General features: G+C 44.0%; 1 protein-coding gene and 1 long non-coding RNA gene across 3 annotated transcripts; both read right to left on the bottom strand.

The window, feature by feature from the left end:
• Window positions 1-3,818: 3,818 nt before the first annotated feature.
• LOC123097309 (T-complex protein 1 subunit theta) lies at window positions 3,819-10,935 on the bottom strand. The gene is made up of 13 exons (XM_044519014.1): window positions 10,579-10,935; window positions 10,072-10,334; window positions 9,833-9,979; window positions 9,565-9,726; window positions 8,375-8,452; window positions 8,106-8,239; window positions 7,836-7,908; window positions 7,679-7,756; window positions 7,485-7,607; window positions 7,281-7,375; window positions 6,602-6,811; window positions 4,312-4,369; window positions 3,819-4,226 (listed from the first exon to the last, which is right to left on the bottom strand). Exons 1-13 carry the CDS (start codon window positions 10,712-10,714, stop codon window positions 4,161-4,163), a joined length of 1,623 nt encoding a protein of 540 aa, XP_044374949.1. The 5' UTR covers window positions 10,715-10,935; the 3' UTR covers window positions 3,819-4,160.
• Window positions 10,936-18,199: 7,264 nt separating this feature from the next.
• On the bottom strand, window positions 18,200-20,766 carry LOC123097308 (uncharacterized). Of its 2 annotated transcripts, XR_006446982.1 has the most exons (4): window positions 20,514-20,766; window positions 19,660-20,421; window positions 18,958-19,082; window positions 18,200-18,494 (listed from the first exon to the last, which is right to left on the bottom strand). It is a non-coding gene; the product is annotated as an uncharacterized lncRNA (long non-coding RNA). The 2 variants fall into 2 exon arrangements; XR_006446981.1 differs by lacking the exon at window positions 18,200-18,494 and having other exon boundaries at window positions 18,817-19,082.
• Between the last annotated feature and the right edge of the window lie 825 nt (window positions 20,767-21,591).

Below are 21,591 nucleotides of genomic sequence, written 5' to 3'. Positions count from 1 at the left end.
GCCCAAGGCTGTAGGTTCTTGCCCTCCCTCCCCCCCCCCTTTATATAGGCCCCCTGGGGGGGCACCGGCCCCAAGAGATGGGATCTCAAGGGGGGGGCGGCGGCCACAAGGGGGGGAAGGGGTGCCTTGCCCCCCAAGGCAAGGGGGAACTCCCCCCCTAGGGTTCCCAACCCTAGGCGCATGGGGGGAGGCCCAAGGGGGCGCCCCAGCCCACTAAGGGCTGGTTCCCTTCCACTTTCAGCCCACGGGGCCCTCCGGGATAGGTGGCCCCACCCGGTGGACCCCCGGGACCCTTCCGGTGGTCCCGGTACAATACCGGTAACCCCCGAAACTTTCCCGGTGGCCGAAACTGGACTTCCTATATATAATTCTTCACCTCCGGACCATTTCGGAACCTCTCGTGACGTCCGGGATCTCATCCGGGACTCCGAACAACTTTCGGGTTTCCGCATACATATATCTCTACAACCCTAGCGTCACCGAACCTTAAGTGTGTAGACCCTACGGGTTCGGGAGACATGCAGACATGACCGAGACGCCTCTCCGGTCAATAACCAACAGCGGGATCTGGATACCCATGTTGGCTCCCACATGTTCCACGATGATATCATCGGATGAACCACGGTGTCGAGGATTCAATCAATCCCGTATGCAATTCCCTTTGTCAATCGGTATGTTACTTGCCCGAGATTCGATCGTCGGTATCCCAATACCTTGTTCAATCTCGTTACCGGCAAGTCTCTTTACTCGTACCGCAATGCATGATCCCGTGACTAACGCCTTAGTCACATTGAGCTCATTATGATGATGCATTACCGAGTGGGCCCAGAGATACCTCTCCGTCACACGGAGTGACAAATCCCAGTCTCGATCCGTGCCAACCCAACAGACACTTTCGGAGATACCCGTAATGCACCTTTATAGTCACCCAGTTACGTTGTGACGTTTGGCACACCCAAAGCACTCCTACGGTATCCGGGAGTTGCACGATCTCATGGTCTAAGGAAAAGATACTTGACATTGGAAAAGCTCTAGCAAACGAAACTACACGATCTTTTATGCTATGCTTAGGATTGGGTCTTGTCCATCACATCATTCTCCTAATGAGTGTCCATAGTCAGGAAACCATGACTATCTGTTGATAAACGAGCTAGTAAACTAGAGGCTTACTAGGGACACGTTGTGGTCTATGTATTCACACATGTATTACGATTTCCGGGCAATACAATTATAGCATGAATAATAGACGATTATCATGAACAAAGAAATATAATAATAACCTTTTATTATTGCCTCTAGGGCATATTTCCAACAGCCGGACCCCAAACATCTGAGTGAACGAGATCAAAGGGACGCTCGGACACTGACTCACTGTGAGGATGGGGTAGCTGAATCTGCTTACCAAGCCTACAACCTAGACAATCCAACGAAGCATTACCACAGACAGGCCCCAAAACACCACGATGAACTAAAGACGAGAGACGAGAACCACATAAATGGCCAAGACGATGATGCCACTGCTGAAAATAGCTAGCAGATGCGGCAATAGGGGTCGTGAGACTGACGATGGCATCGGAGGGAAGACGAAGCCAGTCAAGCTCCCAGAGACCACCGTGGCGTTGAGGGCCAGCACCAAGCAGAGCGCCTGTGCGACGATCCTGAACAGAATATGAATCAAAGTCGAGATTGACCCTACAACTAGAATCAACAATCTGACTACCTGAAAAGAGTTGCATGCTAAGTTGAGGAACATGAGCAACAAAGGGAACACGAAACGAAGAAGTGCTAAGAGAGACGAGAGACGAGAACCACATAAATGGCCAAGACGATGATGCCACTGCTGAGAAGAGCTAGCAGATGCGGCAATAGGGGTCGCGAGACTGGCGGCGACATTGCAAGGAAGACGAAGCCAGTCAAGCTCCCAGAGACCATCGTGGCGTCGAGGGCCAACACCAAGCAGAGCGCCTGTGCGATGATCCTGAACAGAACATGAATCAAAGTCAAGATTGACCCTACAACTAGAGTCAACAATCTGACTACCTGAAAAGAGATGCATGCTAAGTTGAGGAACATGAGCAACAGAGGAAACACGAAATGAAGAAGTGCTAAGAGTGCCTCGACTAGCGACAGGGAGGGGCATACCATTAGCTGTAAAAACATGAACAGGTGACTCAACAGGTCGAATGGAGGTCAACGGGGAAGAATCATGAGTCATATGAAAAGATGCACCAGTATCAAGAATCCATGAGGATGTACCTAAATGAGTAGAAGGTGGTCTCTCAGTGCCAGAAAACTTAGGTGCAGAAGCTGCAGAACTTGTCGGTGAAGAATCCCAAGCAGCAAGAAGGCATCGGAGTTGCGCAATCTCATGCGCAGACATGGACACCGTGGTAGAGGTCGAGGTAGAACCACCTGTTGACAAAGAGTGGTCGCCATCACCCGAGGAGGTCGTGTGGCGAGTCGACGTAGAACGAGTCGATGTGGAGCGACTACAACCATGGGTAGAAGCCACAGCAGAAGTCGACATAGAGCAATCACCACCACGTGTAGAAACCGTAAAGGGAGTCGACGTAGGCCGACAATCACCAGGTGCAGAAGTCATGGAAAGAGTCACTGTAGAGGGACCAGCAACACCGGTGGAACTCGCAAAATGTGTCGAAGTAGAGCGACAACCACCACCGCCAAACGGGCGAGCACCAAGCATCGATGAAAGGCGCATGTGCGAGACGGGATCAATATATGAAACACCCTCGAAAAACACCGAGCAACGAGGAAGATGAGTACCCAACGAGAACACTGTACCTGTTTTTTTTCACTCTTTTTTTTTACTTTTTTTTCTTTCTTTTTTTTGGATCACACAAAGACAAGTCAGCCAAGCCACAGAAACAGGGGCGCGTGAGGAGCAACAGCGCCAAGGCAGGCCCAAAACAGTGGCCCAAGCGGCGACTTCGGGTCAACGCACAAAGCAACCACGAATAGATCGCAGTGGCGGCAGACTTCGTGCACGCGCAGGCGGACGGCTGACGCACAGATCGCCGCTGAGGCGGACAGCAGCCGGACAGCGGTGAAGGCCGGAGGACGCAAGCGTCAGCACCGCAGGGGCTCATCCCAATCCAAGCAGCGCAGGAGATCCGGCGACGAACGCTGCTGGGGGCGGCGATGTAGACCTCCGATAGCGGCCACTCCCATGGTGGATCGAGAGTAGTGCCCCGCGGCGTGATGGATTGAGAGACGGCAGATGTAGACGGGACCTAGAGGCCGAAGGCAAAGAAGAGCAGCGAGCAGGGCCGTGCGCCTAGACCATGGGTGGACAGCAAGGTGGACCTTGAGGGGCGGAAGAGCAGCGCCGGAGAGAAGATCAGCAAGACCAGCCAGAAGGACGGCGGCGCGAGATTGGGATCGGATGCACGAGTTGCGTGTGAAAAAAAAAACCTAATGCTCTAATACCATATTAGGAAATATACAACATAGTATTATCTCAAGGCCAAAGCCACAATATATCTCAAGGCCAAAGCCACAATATATACAAGTACTGAGGAGGCCAAAGACCAAAATACAGAAAGCCAAAAGACATCATAAATATAACCCTAACAACAATACCCACACGGCCGAACCCCAGGTCAATCTGAGTAACTCGACCTGTCACTGTGCTGTTCTTGCGTTTCATTTCTGAGGAATACCAACCGTCCTGGCTAGTTCATGTCAGTTTACCGCAGCAATTTTATATATCACCTAGAAGCAACAGCACTTTAAGTTAGTCATCGGCACCTAAAAAAATACATGCTCACATGAACAGACTGCGACGGGCAAACACGTTGTTCAGCAACACTCTGCAAAATGTCATCCTTCCAGACAAAGTCAAACAAACAGCTATCTTAGAATTTTACAAACAAAATCTTCCAAGACAAGCTTTGGTTCATATGATAAACTGGACGAACAAGTCTCTCTAGTTATCATGTGATACACCGGTAAGACAGTACCACAGAGGAACTAACAAATACACCGCAAGACATCAGCTAAAGCATGCTGCCCCACCAACCGTGAAACCCAAGCAGCCAAAATCTATTACTTGAATCGAACCTAGATAAGATGAAACAGAGACCGTCTTCTGCACGAAAATCCCACGGCATGATACACAGGAAACAAGAGTGCACAGAAAACTAGTCTTCATCCATGCCACCTTGTTGGGGGGGTCGCGGCCCTCCTGCTGGCTTTGCCATAATGATCTGTGTTCCACATAAGTATTAGCCTATGAATAAACGACCATAATTTTATGTATATGAAGATGACACAGAAGATTGACAATCCTACCTGGTCAACCCGTAAAACAGTACATACAGCATCTGCTGAGTATTTTAGAGCGAAGGACCTGATTGAATGCAAAAGGTTAAGTGGGGCCAAACAACCTACGTATGCACTTTAAATACACAAACAAATTAATAAACTGGGCATGAAAGCATGAAACATATAGATGATAAGACAAATTATTGAACTGGGTATAAAAAACAGATTATGTACAAGACACCTTGACGTAGCATTTTCGCAATATCAAGGACACCAACCGGTAATAATAGTACCCAAAAGCCTCCATTACATCTATTTTGCAACATCAAACAGATGACATCAGCAGAATCTTTCTAGTTTTTCAGAATTCAAAATGTTTTATCTCTTAAATAAAAATTCTGACTAAAAATTCATTTTCATCATTAAATCCGTCTCGACGAGATCTTCAAAAAAAATTTGGGGGGCCAAAAGTTGCCATGATGTTACACTGAAGTTGCCAAAAAGATGCCATTGTTTACACTAAAGTTGCCATGATATGTTTCATCTATTTTTTTCTTCTAGATTTAAACTAGCATTGTATTTCAACTACTTTTCACGGCAAATTTTATTAATTGACCATGGCAGTTTTTAAAAACTAACCACGGAAACTTAATTCATGGATCATGGCAATTTTTAATAATTCATGGTGGCAATTTTAGTATTTTGACCATGGCAATTCTAGTATTTTGACCATGGAAATTATTTTTTGTATGAACCATGGCAACTTTTTGTGCATGTATCCATTGTTTTTAAGGCGTCCCTAAGGCGTTGCTTAGGCGACGCCTAGGCGCCAGGGCGCCCCCAGGTCACAATGCGTCGGCCTTGCCTCACATGCATGCCTAAGGCGTCGGCCTTGCCTTACGTGCATGCCTAAGGCGTCCACCTTAGTCCATAAGGCGTCCAAGGCGTCCGCCTAGGCGCCATTCTTCCCGCCTTAGGCAAATGAAGACGCCTTAGACAGGGCTGGGAGTTCAGGCGGGAAACAGATCTCTGGGCGGGAAGAAAAGGGCGGGAAACAGAGTCTAGGCGCCAACAGTTACTAGCAGGGGGGGAGAGAGCTCTAACTAGTTTCAGTTTCCCCCCACCCCCACCTCTGGCAGCTGGATCTGAGCTTCTCCCCTTCTCCAGTAGCTTCTCCCCCTCCTCTCTGGCAGCTTCTCCTCCCCCTCCTCTCCTGCAGTTCCTCCTCCCCCTCCTCTCCTGCAGCTGCTCCTCTCAGGACAGCAGGCAACAGCAAGCACCCAGCACCTTTCCTGTAGTTGCCTACCAAATTTTGATCAATGCTACTTCTTAGAACTCTCTAAGGCGTCGCCTTGCCTTATGCCTTAGCGCTTAGGCAGTGAGGCGCCCCCCCAGCGCCTTGCCTCGCCTTACCACCTTAAAAACATAGCATGTATCATGGCAAATTTAAGTCACCATGGCAATTTTAGTTTCTGGTTCATGGCAAATTTGAGTAATTGACCATGCATTTTTAAAGTAATTGACAACGGATTTCTTTTTAATTATGAACCATGTCAAAATTATTTCATGGATCATGGCATATTTTAGTAATTCACCATGGCAAGTTTAGTTTCTTAATTTCTTTTTTTATAACATGTCAACATGTTCTTTAAACGTAGAAGAAAAACTAGTTAAAACATATCATGGCAACTTCAGTGTAAACACCATGGCAATTTATGTGCAATAGACATGGTAACTTTTGACCGCCAAAAAATATCGTCGAAACATATTGATATGGGATCTAGTTTTGAAGTTCTCGTCACGACAGATTTAATGGTCAAAACGGTTTTTCAATCGGATTTGTCATTTAAGAGATAAAACATTTTAAAGTTTGAAAACCCAAAAGATTCCCGCTGACATCGTCAGTTTACTTTCCTGTTTGCATGCATGTGTGGAAAAAAGAAAAAGGCTGACGTGTCACAATGGGTGGCTAGAAGGGCGTGTGGCCCAACCTCCTTTAGCCCACATGTGTGACACTTATCAAGGTCCTAATAGTATATGCTATCATCATAACAAGGTAGATTGCTACTAGCTACAAGCAGCATAAAGACAGATGCAAAGGCTTCTAGCAGGATTTCCACACGTATTGGCAACTACTCCCTCCGTTCCTAACTATTTGTCTTTCTAGAGATTTCAATAAGTGACTACATACGGAGCAAAATGAGTGAATCTACACTCTAAAATATGTCTATATACATCTGTATGTGGTAGTCCATCTAAAATCTCAAAAAAGACAAATATTTAGGAACAGAGGGAGTAGATGTTGAGTAACGCTTACTTTGTAACATAGAGGTCCCATATTTTCATGATTGAGGCATCCTCGCAAGCACCTTTCTCCAAGTCAATGCCAACTTTCACATTGCCAGCAGCATGCTCAGCATAGAGGGAAGATATTATCTCCATTGCACCAAGTCCGGCATTTTCAGACAGTGTTATTGGAACCATTTCAAAACTTTCACCAAATTTTGCAATAGCATATTGATCCAACCTGCATAATTGACGAAGGATAGTGTAAAAAAGGGAAAGATGTATAAGTAACAACATTCAGTTTCATAACTACAAAAAGTGATAATAGCATGAACACGGTTCACATATCAAAAAATAATTATAGCAAGAAAACAGTTCACATATCAAATATGTAAATATGTCTGAGTCCTACAGAAGTATAACAAAGAATACAAACAAATGTTTTTATTAATACACATTCTAGATAACAAAAAGGCCCTATCTGGACTTCAGATGCAACCACTCCATCTATCCTTATATCCCAATAACCAGGAGAAGATGCACAATAGGACTTCTATATTTATTGCCATTGTACTGGAAATGCATGCGATAATAAAATTTGCTCAGTTGAAGGTGGTTAATCAACAGAACCATCTTTGTAACCTCATGTTTCAGATATGCCCTTTTAGATGTATATATGAAATTTATTTGTCTCAAACAAATATAGTTACCCTGTTTCCTTCAGAGAAAACTCCTTCAATCTCTTTGCCAGTTCTATTTCTGTTGCAGCAGCTCCAGGGATAATCCGACTGTCCCTGCACATTGACTGGAATAAACACCAACAGTTAGATAACATTTCACAAATCAGACAATAATGGAGCATTACTAAAAAAACAATGCAAGGAGATTGGTTTCAACCTGCATCACATACATACCTTGTACGTGTTTACACCATCATCGACAGCTCTTTCAAGATCATCTAATATACTATCTGTACTGCCTCTCAAGACAACAGTAGCCACTGAATTTCCACCTTCTTCATTTTTGACAACAGTCACCTATAAAGCAAAGCAAGCGCGTTGAGCAAGCAAAAATGTTACTCATGAAAGCATGAAGGCATGAAACATACTCGAGCACCGCCAATTTCTTCCACCGAAACATAGTCTGCATATCCTAATTCGTCCACATTTGGTCGGCTAAGCTTCAACTGTTTTTCATAAAGCACATGGCATCAGAATAAAGTTACTATTGCTATTCAATAAACAGATTTTGATCCCAGAACTTACAAGTGCTATAGCCCCGGTAGTACGGCAAAATCTTCGAAGCTCAAACTTTGAGCTGACTTTCAGAACCATTAGCCTGTAAATCAGAATATCTATAAGTATCACTTGTAAAGTAGGACCAAATCATGGTACTACAAAAATAAATCTATATTTGAGATGTCTTTCACTATTATAACCTCCAATTAATGGTTATCTCAAAATGTAGAAAGAAGTTTCACAAAAAAAACCATCCTAAACCAAGATGACATTTCATATAAGAAGCGAAATACTGACTTGTAACGTTCACAAAAATGCAATGCCATATCGCCAACTGCTGCTCCACTGACAATAACCTTGGCACCTGAATCAGCCACAGATTTAATAAGCTCCTCCACCTTTGCTTCCTCAGTTTTAGCATAGTTTTCAAGCTGCACAACATCACAACCATGTGTGTTATCAGGTTACTACACATGTTTGTAAGACAGAAGTAAACCATGTATAACCCTTTCTGAGTGCAGTAAACCAGCAAGTATACAAACAAAAAATGGATGGTTATCTCATACCTGCTCAGCAGAATGTATAAGAACAGTTCCCTTCGTTTCAGTTGCAGAAGTGTCAACACCGCCAGCAAATACCGCAACCTAAAGAATGAAACGAAATTAGAACAATGGCAGGTACCCCAAAAAAATCATACACAAAATATGAAACATGCATAAAAGAGGGGTTACAGCAAATAAAAATTGCAATGCATGAGGTTTGGTTAACAGAAAAGCATAACAGGACTGCATGATTGTACAATAATGTAACAGTTGCATTCCACATTGAACCAATTCACGAAGACACAGTTGGAATTGGAGATTTCATGAATGATGCAATCTATACAATAAACAGCAGTCCATGATCAGAGCAGAGCATAAACAGATAATGATTATCTATGTATGCCTTAAAGCTCATATAAGCCATCCAGGTTGGTTCACAGGCTTGCTATGAGTAAAACATAGCCACAGAACACCAACTAATCTTAAATGTTTAGAGCAAGTATAATAGCACCTAGTCAGCTGGCTATAAGCCGTTCCACCTCAGACAAAGTCCAGCTGGAGGGAAGAGAAGACAGGAGAGAGAAGGGAGCGGGCGCTCTGTGAGTCGCCGGCTGCAGCGCAATGCTCGAGACAAAGAAACTGCATGCAAGGGCTTAAAGCTAGCGCTGCTTCCTCCTCTCCAATCAATTGCATTTTTCTCTCTCCCATGCATGTAGACATTAATTACTATAGCTAATGCCTACAGCCAGCTTTATTATACGAGAGTTCTTTCCTGGTGGCTACAAGTGACCTGGCATTCGTATAGAGCCCGTTGCCGCCTCTTCTATTAACCATGCTCTTAATAAGATGAGATGGATATCATTTAACTTACCTAGAAAATACTATGAAACCCACAAAAGGCATTTTATATAATATAAGCAACCAACATTAAAGAGAAAGCAGTATCATAACTCAAGCAAAACTTTAAAAAGGTAAAATTTTGAGTTACTGAAAACTTCAATTTTTGGTGGGAAAATACATATAGCAGAAAAAACCCTAGATGGTGGGCAGTCTGAGATAGACTGTTAGGAATTGACAGCACCTATTGTATGCTAGTACTCTACAATGTGGGAGCTGCTTATACATAAGAAAATGCATTATTTGTCAGTAAAACAGATACACAGAGATAATCGACAAAAACACACAATTAACATAGTGTACAATTTCAAGCTCACCTTCACTTTCTCCACTTTCTTTATGCTCCCAACAGCGTCATTTTTCAGAACCATCCCACGGACTACAGAAGAATTGTGAAGGCCGCCTCCAACCAGCTTTGCCACTCTAACATTGTCAACATTAAAGTTTCCCGGATTTTGGGGGCAAACTTGGATACAGGCCTGAAAAGCCATGATAAACAGATGAAACAAACCAAATATTAGTGGTATATTCCTTGATGTGGAAAAAAGTATTTCCTCTGACGTAAGGTGGCACCGATTAGCCTACATCAGCGACAAGTGGACACAGCACATCCTCCTGGCCAAATTGCTTGCTTGCAACAGCAGATTTCATCCTCAACACGACCTCCTCCCTGTTCCTGACATCCATATTTTCCGAGCCTTTCTCAACTAGATCATCCAAAATCTCAAGCGTCTGCAAACAGAAAGATTAAACAAAAGCAGGAGTTGCCCACAATCACATGACAGGATTTATAATACAATGCCTAGTTATTGGACGGTAAATACCTTATTAATGGCCTTGGTGTACCCAATGATGATCTCGCTTGGATGCAGTCCCATCCTGATGAGCTCCTCAGCCTTCTCGAGCAGTTCACCGGCGAAAGATATGGTGAGGTTAGCTCCATCTCCGATCTCCTCCTGTTGCGCTCTGGCAGCGAGCACCAGGAGCTTAGCAGCAGGGTGCTGGACCTCAAGCTCGTTCACGATTGTTGCAGCATCATTCGTGATAAAGAGCTTGTCTAGATGATTAATGACCATCTTATTCATCCCTGAAACAGAATCAACCCATCAATAATGCGCCCAAAAAAGAAAAGCTGTGGAGCTTCTCTGCGTCTACCACACTACTGTACAAAACTGCGAATCACAGTGAAACGGGCCACACGGCCACGCCCTTAATCATTGCTAGACTAACAACCTACACGCGACTGCCGGTATCGATCGAGCGCCGAGATCCGACAAGCTCTACTGACCAAACCGCGGCAAAGATGCAGGGAACGGGAGAAGGGCACTCGCCGTTCGGGCCAAGGGAGGTTCGGGTGATGGCGGAGAGCTCGCGGCCGGCGCCGATGTTCTTCAGGACGGCCTCGTCGAGGCCCGAGAGATGCTTGTGCCCATCCTTGAGCATCGACTGAATCCCGTATCCCACCATCGTCGGCAGCGGTGAGAGCGTAGGGCGGAGGCGATCTGGTGGTGGCCGGCGTGGGGTGAGGCGGATCGGCAAAACCCTAGTGGTGGCCGGCGTGGGGTAAGGCGGATCGGCAAAACCCTAGTGGTGGCCGGCGTGTGTGCGGGAGTGGAGATGAAGGGAAGAAGGTAGCCCTAGAAGCTGGAAAGTTCGGCCTAGTTGGTCCACTGGATGCTGGCCACGACCTGTTATATAACCCCGATTGGAAGGGCAGGTCTGAATGGGCCGATTGGAAGGGCAGGTCTGAATGGGCCGATTGGCCCGACAGACAACAGATTATGGGCTAGCCACGACAGGCTGAACGTGTTGCAAGGGTCCGTTCGAGATCCTCACAGAAAATGTAAGGTCCGTTTGGGAAATGCTCTTGCAAGAAACCATAGCACAGGAGCGGCCTCGGCGGTGTGTAGAGATGCGAATGGTAATTATGGATCTGTTCTGAAGTCCTCCCAACTCCTCAAACTCCGAAAATTCAGCTTCTCAACCTAGCTTCTCACTCCACGCAGCTATTCCCGTCCGCTCGGCAGCAAGAAATCAGCTTCGCATCGCTACCTTGGGCTGACAACGGTTGTTAGCATATTGGGCCGGCTGGAGATCGTCCCATGGGCTGGCAGCCCAATATGGAGGCAGGAATGAGCTACGAGCCTGATTTCAATAACAAAGACGGGAGGAGAGAGACTATACGAACCGTTTTCTTTCACTTCGGGGTGGCAAACCTTGTAAATTCAGCCAACTCCACGTTTTGAAGGATTCTTGAAGCTGCGATTTCTCAGATTCTCCAACTCCTCAAAATAACACTGCGGTCTATCACGGCTTCTCGAAGCTTAGCTTCCAGGAGCTAGGGCGTTCGGCTCCGCTCCGCTCGAGGAGTTTGTGGAGTGCAGAGTTGGAGGACTTCAGAACGGGCTCTATGTTGGAAGCTCCTCGCTGGTCATTGAGGGAGTGAGCAGTGCTGCAACGATGGAAGCTATTGCCTGTAGGGAGGCTCTCTCCTTAGCAGATGACCTGATGTTACATAACTTCGTTGTGGCGTCTGACTCGAAGCAGATTGTGGGTGAGATCAATAATCGCTCCAATGGTGTGTACGGGGTGATCTTATCAGAGATAAAGAATAGGGCTCTTTTGTTTAATTGCAGTTTTACGTTTGAAGGCCGAGCGGTCAATCGCGAAGCCGATAGGTTAGCCAAGTTTTCAAACTCTTTAGATCAGGGAAGACATGTTTAGTTTGATGCAACCCCATGATCCGATTGTAATGCCACTCCATGTGAGTTATGGTTAAACATGTTAATCACTAATTCTTGGGTATTGTGAGTTCATCACAAAAATGCCCGCTCGATTGCGTTCTGTTGCAACTCGATGTAAGAACTACTATGGCCTGAAAGACTAGCTAGAAATGAGGTTAAGGTATACACAGGGAACATAGTAAATGTTACTATACCTTCCATCGGTGTATTGCCGTCTGTATTTATTTTCATAATTCATTTAGAGTTTTACAAACTCTAGCCCATTGCATAAGGTATCTTGCAAGAAGGTTGTTCATAAAAGAACTTTTTATGTTCGATGTTATGAATAACACAAGGGCCATACTTTCATTATGAATGAGATGTATGTTATGAATATTGATAATAATACAATACCTCTGGGTTTACTTTCATAATTCATTTTAGAGTTTCATACACTCTAGCCCATTGCACAATGTTTGTTGCAAAAGAGTTGTTCATAAAAACAAAAATTGTTGTTAAGTATTATGAATAACATAAGGGCCATACTTCCATCATCGATGGGACGTATGTTATGAATATTGATGGTAATATGATACATCCATAACACTGACGCTAAATGTCGTAAGACTAAAAGAATACCACACAAGTGTGGCACTACATTTGGTCACATTGGAGAAACCCGCATGGAAAATTCCATTATGATGGATTTTGAAGTCTTTTTGATTTTGAATCATCTGACACTTGCAACTTTCCTCCGAAAAGTGAAGTGACTAAAATACCGTTCACAGGCATAAGGAACGAACAACAAACTTATTAGTGATCATACATTTGATGTGTGTAGTCTGATAAGTGTTGTTAGTGGTGGATTTATTTATCTTCACAAATGACTCAAGTAGATATATGGATATTTACTTGATGAGACGTAAGTCTGGATCTTTTGAAATCATTTGAAAGGTTCTCAAAAATGAAGTAGAAGTTATTGTAACAAGAAAATTATGTTTCTGCAATTTGATTGCACAAAGGAATATTTGAGTTACATGTTTAGCGAATGTCCGATGAGTTGTGAAAGGGGTTTCATAACTTGCACCTCCCGGAACACCACTGCAAGTGGAAAGTCTGTGGAGATGTAATCAAACCATTTATGACATGGTAAGGTCAAAGATGGCATAAATAAATTTGCCATTATCCTTTTTAAAGTGATGCTTTAGAGACTGCGGCTTTTACACTGAAAAGAGCTACATCGGGTCAGTTGAAATGAAGCCATGGTATGGTACGCCCAACCATGTTATATCTTTTCTTAACATTTGGAATATGGGGCTTGTGTAAAAGGTTACAAACCTATTCCAAATCAGACAAGTGCTACTTTGTAGGTTATACCAAAATGTTGGGTATTCCTCCCTCACTATACCGAGGCAAATAGTTTTGCCGCGAAACGGTGTGCTTTTAAAGAGAATGGTTCTTTCAAAAAGGTGAGTGGGAGAATAGTGCAACTCGACGAGATAAACAATATCTACGTCATCAGATCAAAGGAAAGAGACCTTGGAAGTAATTTCAGAGTTTCCTACTGCGACTGATACGGAAGTCTCTACAATAAAATGTATGAACTTCGGTCGAACTTGCAGCTGAACCGCGTAGGCAAGGCTCGTGCAAACCTCTCAGGTGCGCAAACGAGATATTGTTGTTAGACAACATTATACCTACGATACACAAGGAAGCGTTGATGGGCCTTGACTCCAGAATTGGCTAAATGCCAATACAACCCGAGTTAGTTTCCATATAAGTGATTCAAGATTTAAACCTTGATACACCTTTCGGAAGACTTAGAGTCTAACGAATATTTATGGAACTTAAAACTGATACGGATAAAAATGTTTTATCCATAAAGCTCGACTTGTTCAAATAACAAGTTCAAGAGTTGACTACGATGAGGTTGTTTTCATCGTAGCGATGCTTAAAGTCGGTTCGGGTTAAACTAGCAATTAATACATATTTCAATCATGAGATATGAAACATGGATGATAAAAGGATTTCCATCTGATGGAAATGAAAGCTAGGACTTGTATATGATACAGTCCAAAGTAATTTGTCGATCCAGAGGATGCTAGTAGGTATGCAAACTTCAGAGTTCCAGCAATAGACAGAAAAGAGCAAAATGGAGTTGGAATCTTCATGTTTTGATGAAATGGTCAAAGGGGTTTTGACTTCATCAATGGGTAACGAAGATGCTTGTAATTCAAGAAAGTAAGTGGGAGCGTAATAATATTTCTATAAACCTTATGTGCTTGGCACATTGGTAATTGGAAATAAATTTCTTGACACGAATTAGGACTTCATTTGAAAATAGTTTTTCGATGAAGTGCTTAGGCTAAATAGCCTCAATATTAGGCATGATGATCTATGGAGATAGATTTACCTAATGGGGCTAAGCAATGAATACATATTGACAAGATGCTAAAACCTTTTAGCATTTAAAACGCCAAGGAGTGATTCTTGCCGAAGTCACATGAAAAGAGTTTTTGCAAGACTCGGTGTCCCAAAACACTGATGAGTAAAATACATGATGGAGATTCCACACACTCTTGTGTTTGGATTAATCATGTATTCCATGGTATGTAAAACAACCAGATATGTCCGATACTCCCAAGGTGTTGCGAGTATGGATACCAAAGTGATCAAATTACTGATCATGGGACAACAGTGAAAGATGTCACAGAGTACTAGAGTAAGTACTGATGACATGGTTTTCTCGCAAGTAGAGATCATGAAGAGTTCGTTGTGAAATGTTACATCGATACAGTCTTCATCTTTTCTCCATGCGATTTTCGATTTAAATTAAGGGTTTTGTGTAACACACAATGTGGTGGCACAGTTAGTTGGAATTTGTTCAAACTAGTTACTGTGGCGAATTCTATAACAAGGGCTAAGTATGTTGACGCTTTAGAAGCGACAAAGAAGATGTTGAATCATATAGTTCATTCATGAACTTAGTATGGTTCCAAGATGGCTTTTGACAATGGGACACTACTGCAGATAGTTGCTCCATAACTCAGTCTGAGGAATCCAGGTTCGACCTGTGATTCACATACATACAAAGCCAAGTCCACACAAAATATGAATTTTGTGAAAATGTGAAAACGCGAGGACATGCATAGATACACACGGAGCTGAAGTCGTCAGATCCATTGGACATCAGGCTATACCACAAGCGAAGCATATTTACACCGGTGTGCCACAGGTGTGAAGTGCATTAGTATAAGCTAGATTATTGTCTCTAGTGCAAGTGGGAGTCTGTAGGAGATATGCCCTAGAGGCAATAATAAATATTATTGATTATACCCCTGTTCATAATTATGTTTATGTTTCATGCTATAACTGCTGTGGTTCCCGAGCCCGTATATCCATAAAGGCTCTGGGGAGAACCCATATGCACGTGTGGAATAATAAACGGTAAAATGTATTCCTAGTCGTGCCTCTAAGACTAGCTCAAGTGTTGCATCATGATTATGTTTTCCCAATCATGGGCATGTCTATGCCAAGCAACTTTGAGGGCACAATGTCAGGAAGGACATTTGTGTTGAATCGACCCGAATTGATGTTATGCTATGAGATACATTCGTCACAAGTTAATGATTTATAACACAGAGATAGTTAATGTTTGCATAATTCCTTAGACCATAAGAGTATCGAGTTTCTTCATACTTGCTTCATGAACTTTGGGGTTTGTTAAATGTCATCCGTAACTGGATGGCTATTACGGCGGCTTACGGGTTCATGGGAAAGTATGTTAAGTAACTTGATAGCTCGAGATTGGGATTTGCTCCTCCGACGATGGAGAGATATACTCGGGCCCTCTCGGTGTTACGGTGTCCATCATCGTCTGGCCAGACACTTTGTGATTTGATCACGGGGATGCCGGAACACGAAACGAGAAAAGAGAACAAAACCGGTAACGAGGTAACTAGCATAGTGGACAAGTTGTTCATCCACGGGAATGCCAACATGTCTCACCTCGGGTATTTGTAACATATCGCGAAGCAACAGGAATAGCACACGGCAACTGGAGGTTCACTCGAATATTTATTCGTGTGGGTATAGGGGTCAATATGGGTGTCCACGGCTTCGATGTTGATCATTGATCGGAAGGGGTTCCGGGTCATGTCTATACTTCACCAAACCTATAGGGTCACACGCTTAAGGGTCATCTATCTGCTGAATACTAGACAGGGAGTCTGAGAGAAAATCACCGAAAAAGTTTCGGACACCGAAAAGTTTCGGACAGCGGAATCGTACTGCAGAGAGAGGTCACCGGATGAGTTTCGGTGAAACCGAAAAAGTTGTTTCGGGGTATGCCATTAAGTCAAAATGGTTTCGGCACATGCCTGATAATTCTTGGAGGGTGCCAGAATCATTCTGGAAACTTTTTGGAATTTTCAGAAATAAAAACCGAAAATGTTTCGGAGCTGCCGGTACCGCTTTGGCTGTTTTTCGTAGATGAAATTCACTAATCTGAAATTGTTTCAGAACGAATCCAAAATCATTTTAGTGGGTACTGGAATTATTCTAAGACCCACAAAAATATTTTCGGATTTAGTGGACGCGAAAAATTGTCTTCATGAATAGTGAAAACGCATTCTTGTTTGCTTTTCGCGGATGAAAATCACTAAACCAAAATTGTTTCGGAACGCGTTGAAAATTATTTTAGTGGGTACTGAAAATGTTCTGAGCCCACATAAATATTTTCAGTTCGAACGGACGCTGAAAAATGTCGTCATGAATAGTGAAAGTGCTTTTTGCTTGGCTTCTTGGAGAAGCCACCTTGAGAGCCTTTTTGGTATTTCCCCCCTTGGCTTCTTGGAGAAGCCACCCTTGGGCTTGGCCTATAAATAGGGGTGGAGGGGGCTGCCTAAAGGATCATCCCTTCTCACATACAAGTGCCATGCATGATCTGGCTTCTCTCTCCCTCCCAGCGAAATAGTTTCGTAGAGCCGAAAGGCTGTCTGGGTTCCGGTGGGAACTAGTTCTGGACGGCGAAGCCCTGCCGGATAGATGACACCGTATGTGTGCAACTCTGTAGAGAGATCGTAGTTTCGGTCTTAGTTCGTGAGTGCCTCCCGAAGGGCTGTCCGTGTGACCGTCCGAGTTTCGAAGGTCCTCCCGAAGGGCTGTCCGAGTGACCGTTCGAGTTTCGAAGGTCCTCCCGAAGGGCTGTCCGCGACACCGTCCGGGGGACTGTTCGACCGCCTCCCGGAGGGCTGTCCGAGGAGCAGATGAGGGTATACATCCTCGCGGTTGGGAGGTTGTAAATCCTAGCTGCGGGGATCTGCACCGCCGATCGTCATCGACTCTACTTCCCGCTGCGCTACGAGTCGGTAACGAAAAAGATCAAACCTTGTATGCAGTCTTCATAGTGGTCCTGGGCTAGTGCGTAGGTCAGAAATTTTTTGTTTTCTGCTGCGTTACCCTTCAATGCTCGGCTCCGACCGAACTCCACATGTTGAGCTGGCCCGCACGATAAAACCTGCAAAACCCTCGCGGATTGAGCTATTCACTTTCGACATATGGGCGCAAGATCATTGATCTTCCAGAAGCTTATCATGGTATGGTCAAACTTTGGCGTCAAAGTTTGCTCAGTTCGTGGATCTGAAGCCCTCCTCCTCTGATTTCGAAGGCAACTTTTAGAGATCTCCAACAAGCGCGCTGTAAAAATTGATTATTTTGAGCGCGTGATCGAAACCGGCGCTTCAGCAGACGCGCTAAAATCACGCACGGTAAAGTTGGTTCAGCGCACTGGGAAAACGGCATCGCGCGCAGCTTATTTGTTGCGTCCGCTCCCGCGCACTGGGCATGGCAATCGGGCGTGCGAATCTCACCAACCATCAGATTTGAAACTTCCACGCCCTGGCTCTGCCGCCCGCACCTTCCCATTTGCTCCGGTGACCCATCGGTGCTTCCTTCGCCTATCCCTGCGCGCCGCCGCTGCTTCCTCTACCTTCTCTCCTCGCCGCCGCCACTCAACGTACCATCCATCCGACGAACAGCGCCTGGCGGCTATTTGCAGCTTGGCGTCCACAAGGTGTTTGACAAAACGCTTGCAAGGTATCTATTGCTTCAATTTCATATTTTTAGATGAACTAGATCATTGATGGCGCGCGTGCTGCGCCCGTCTATTTGTACAAGAAAATGATAAATTTTCACGAATATATAGCCACATGAAACATATTATACTTGCACAAACATAACCTTACATTAGTCAGTAATCAAGGGAAATCGCATATACATATTTAGCAAAAGCAAAGTTCACAAATAAAAATTTGTCTTGATATGACAACATACACAACAATGTCCTTGGTAAATAGAGCTAGATAACCACTGATTGAGCACATATACTTGAAGCATTGGTTTCACACCTATACACAGGTGCCGGATTGTAGAGATGCAAAAGAATGAGATCAGCATATGCTTTAATTTTCATGGCTATAATCTTCATGATAATGTTCCGTGGGTGAGGAGAATCATCATTGTTTCTGAGAGTTACAAGCATCCCAAATGTACCACAACATCACAGCCATAGGAACGCAAATAATTTGTTAGGTAGCGAAGTTTTATAGTACTTAATACGCAGAGAATCAAAGGTCCATTTATATACTGTAAGCAATGTACTTTAGTGACATAATCGTTCTTTCTGATATAAAAAAAACTACACACAAAATGAAATCATAAATTCCTATTAACATTGTTTGTTTTGTCAAAAAGTCAATTTAAGAGTAGAAAGCAAAAGACCATGGGTCATTTGAATAGTATATCAAACTATTAACGTCACATGGCATGGAACATAGGTAGCCGAAATTAATCTTCAAACCAATACATAACATCTCACATCAGGAAATGAGTTTATTGTTCCACCTTTCTATTTCATCGTTACTAACAATTTATGGCTGATAGAAGTTACAATGAAGCTTTACAAAAGCAAGATGCGTTAGTGGCTACCTTGGCAGCGCCGCTTTAGAAGAATTTCAAGAGGCAAGGAAGGTTGTTGTAGTTTCACAAAAAGTAACAAGTTTCAGGGTGCTGCCAGCTTCAATGAAATTCTCCAGAGCAAAAGCATCACAATCCTGGAAAATATAGCACCAAAGTATAAGCTTTGCCAACATGAACTAAAGACAGATAAGCTTGATGTCAAGATTGGCTAAGCATAACCTTGCTGTCAAGATTGACTTTCAAATGCGAATTTCAAAGTAGCGCATAACCTTGTGTTGAAACTCATATAGGGAACTTAGAAGAATATCAAATAAAAATTAAACTAATTATAAATTATAAATTACATATTGTATAAGGGATCAACACATGATTTCTTTTTTAGATTCAGTTTTTATGCAATGATAGAAATTGAGAATTTACCATAAAAATAAGAGCTAGATTGCAATGAAGAAGACATAAACGATAGAGGAGCGGAAGCAGGATTCTTATATGGTACTGCGCCTGGGGATGCCGGTCCAACAGGCCTAGTGGGAAAGTTTAACATAGTATAGAAGAGCCAACATTACTTCAGTTTAACAATCGTTCCACACCATAGTGGGAAAGTTTCGTCTATAACATTCCTAGAATACAGAGAATCACCCAAATAAATCTCCAAAAAGGAAATTACCCAAAAACAATTCTAGAATTATGCAGTATTCAATCAGGTCTTACCGCATCCGAGGATGCCGGCCTCCTCCAAGAGATGGAAACTGTAGGTGCGAAGGGAGGCCGTCAACGCCGCCGGGGAAGCCGGTTCAGTGGTGCCACCTCGGGCAAAGTGACGTGTCGCGGTGGACACCACCACACGCCCCTCAAGATCACGGTATAGGGTGGGGAGCCATCGCTCGAGGTCTCAAATAACGAAGCATTTGTAGGCAAGACCAGAATATCTCGTTCTATTTTCTCTACCGGCTCATATCTCACAAAATTATATGAGTATGTAAAATATGAAAGAAGCAAATGTTACCAAAGATCAACTATATCAGTTGTCCACAATGTGCACCAGGACCATTTTTCTACTATAGTAATAAAATTGATGGAAGAAATCAAGATTAGTCCATCCCAATTTACCTAGACATGCAATGCACATGCCACGAATCTGCCTTACAAAATTTTTGGGCAAGCATCAACCTTCTGGGCAGAGTATTATAGACTGTCCTGAATTTATATGAGTAAAGATTATCTAGGGTAGGATATAAAAGCATACTGAGTTACTTACCTGTTAAGTGGGCGCAGGGGTGACCCTCAAAAAAATTGAATCGTGTGGAGCAGGTAAACAACTCTGCCACCAATCCTTCATAGTTCTTTCGTTGGTGCAGCGTCGCTGGTGAATCACAATTGTTTGAGGCAGATTCGATGTGGTACAAATTCATCTGCCGTCTTGACAATGGATGTTGGATTACAGGCAGCAGTGGAGGATGAATTGGATCATACCTAGCAGCAGTAGAGGATGGATTAGAGCATGCCTGGGTTTCTCTTTTCTAGATCGATTTGGTCATACCACAGACGTCCCGAAGAAAAGATACCTCTACTGTCGTTGGGAGGATTACGACGAACGGAAGTTGGGGGATGCTCGATGATGCTGCCGTTCGGAGGGGCGGCGAACAGAAGGAGGTCGGCCAGCCTATAGGGAGCACCGTCGCCATGACCGGTCGATCCATCCCTCCTCTTTCTCTCGCAGCTACCGTCCGCATCGACCTCTCGCCTCTCGTGCAGTGCCGGATCCCCTTCTTCTTTCTATCGCAACGACCCGTTTCTGTGTGTTGACCGGGTGGATCGACGATGGGCCTTCAGAAAAAATCTACAGAATGGGCTGCTCGACCGCAGGGCTTCCTTTCGGCCTCTGGAGCAGTAGCATAGGCCAGTTAAGGAATTACACAGAAAATCTGACGGCCAGGAACGAGCAGATCGCGAAAATGGACGGCCGAAAACACAAATCGCTATGAGAGCTGGGATTAGGTGCAGTTATACTGTCCTTAATTTGGTGCCTATTTTTTTGTAGTTTTAATTAGTTTAAATTCAGCTTTGTAGATGAGTTCGTCCTACGATTCTTCTGATGGAGAATTTAACATTCAAGAGGAGGAGGACATCGCATTGACCCTAGCTATGCACGTTAATAAAAAGCCGAAGCATGGTGGTTCGGTCATCGATCGTCAGAAATTGTGAAGGGATAGGATCGATGCCCACAACAAATTGATGAGGAACTATTTTGTGGAGAATTCCACATACCCCGAGTCCTACTTGCGGCGCCGTTTTAGGATGAGCATCGAGTTGTTCAATTACATTGCGGAGAAAACTGGCGAGCCATGATCGGTTTTTGCAGCAAAGCAGGAATTCTGCCGGAGAACTCGGGCATATTCCCTTTCAAAAGGTGACCGCCACTTTGTGTATGTTAGCCATCATGTGTGTCAAGCGCATCGCAGTCGGAATTATGCAAGTGTTTGGTCCGAAATATTTGAGAGCTCCCAATGTTGAAGACACTGCAAGGCTTTTGGAGATGAACAAAGCTCGCGGGTTCCCAGGTATGCTTAGCTCAATGGATTGCATGCATAGGAGTTGGAATAACTGTCTTAAGGCATGGCATGGACAATTTCACAGCCAGAA

Source organism: Triticum aestivum, chromosome 4D (genome assembly GCF_018294505.1).
Source record: "Triticum aestivum cultivar Chinese Spring chromosome 4D, IWGSC CS RefSeq v2.1, whole genome shotgun sequence".
NCBI classification, from domain to species: Eukaryota; Viridiplantae; Streptophyta; class Magnoliopsida; order Poales; family Poaceae; genus Triticum; species Triticum aestivum.
The sequence above is the reverse complement of the archived record's forward strand: the minus strand, read 5'-3'. Positions and strand labels throughout refer to the sequence as shown.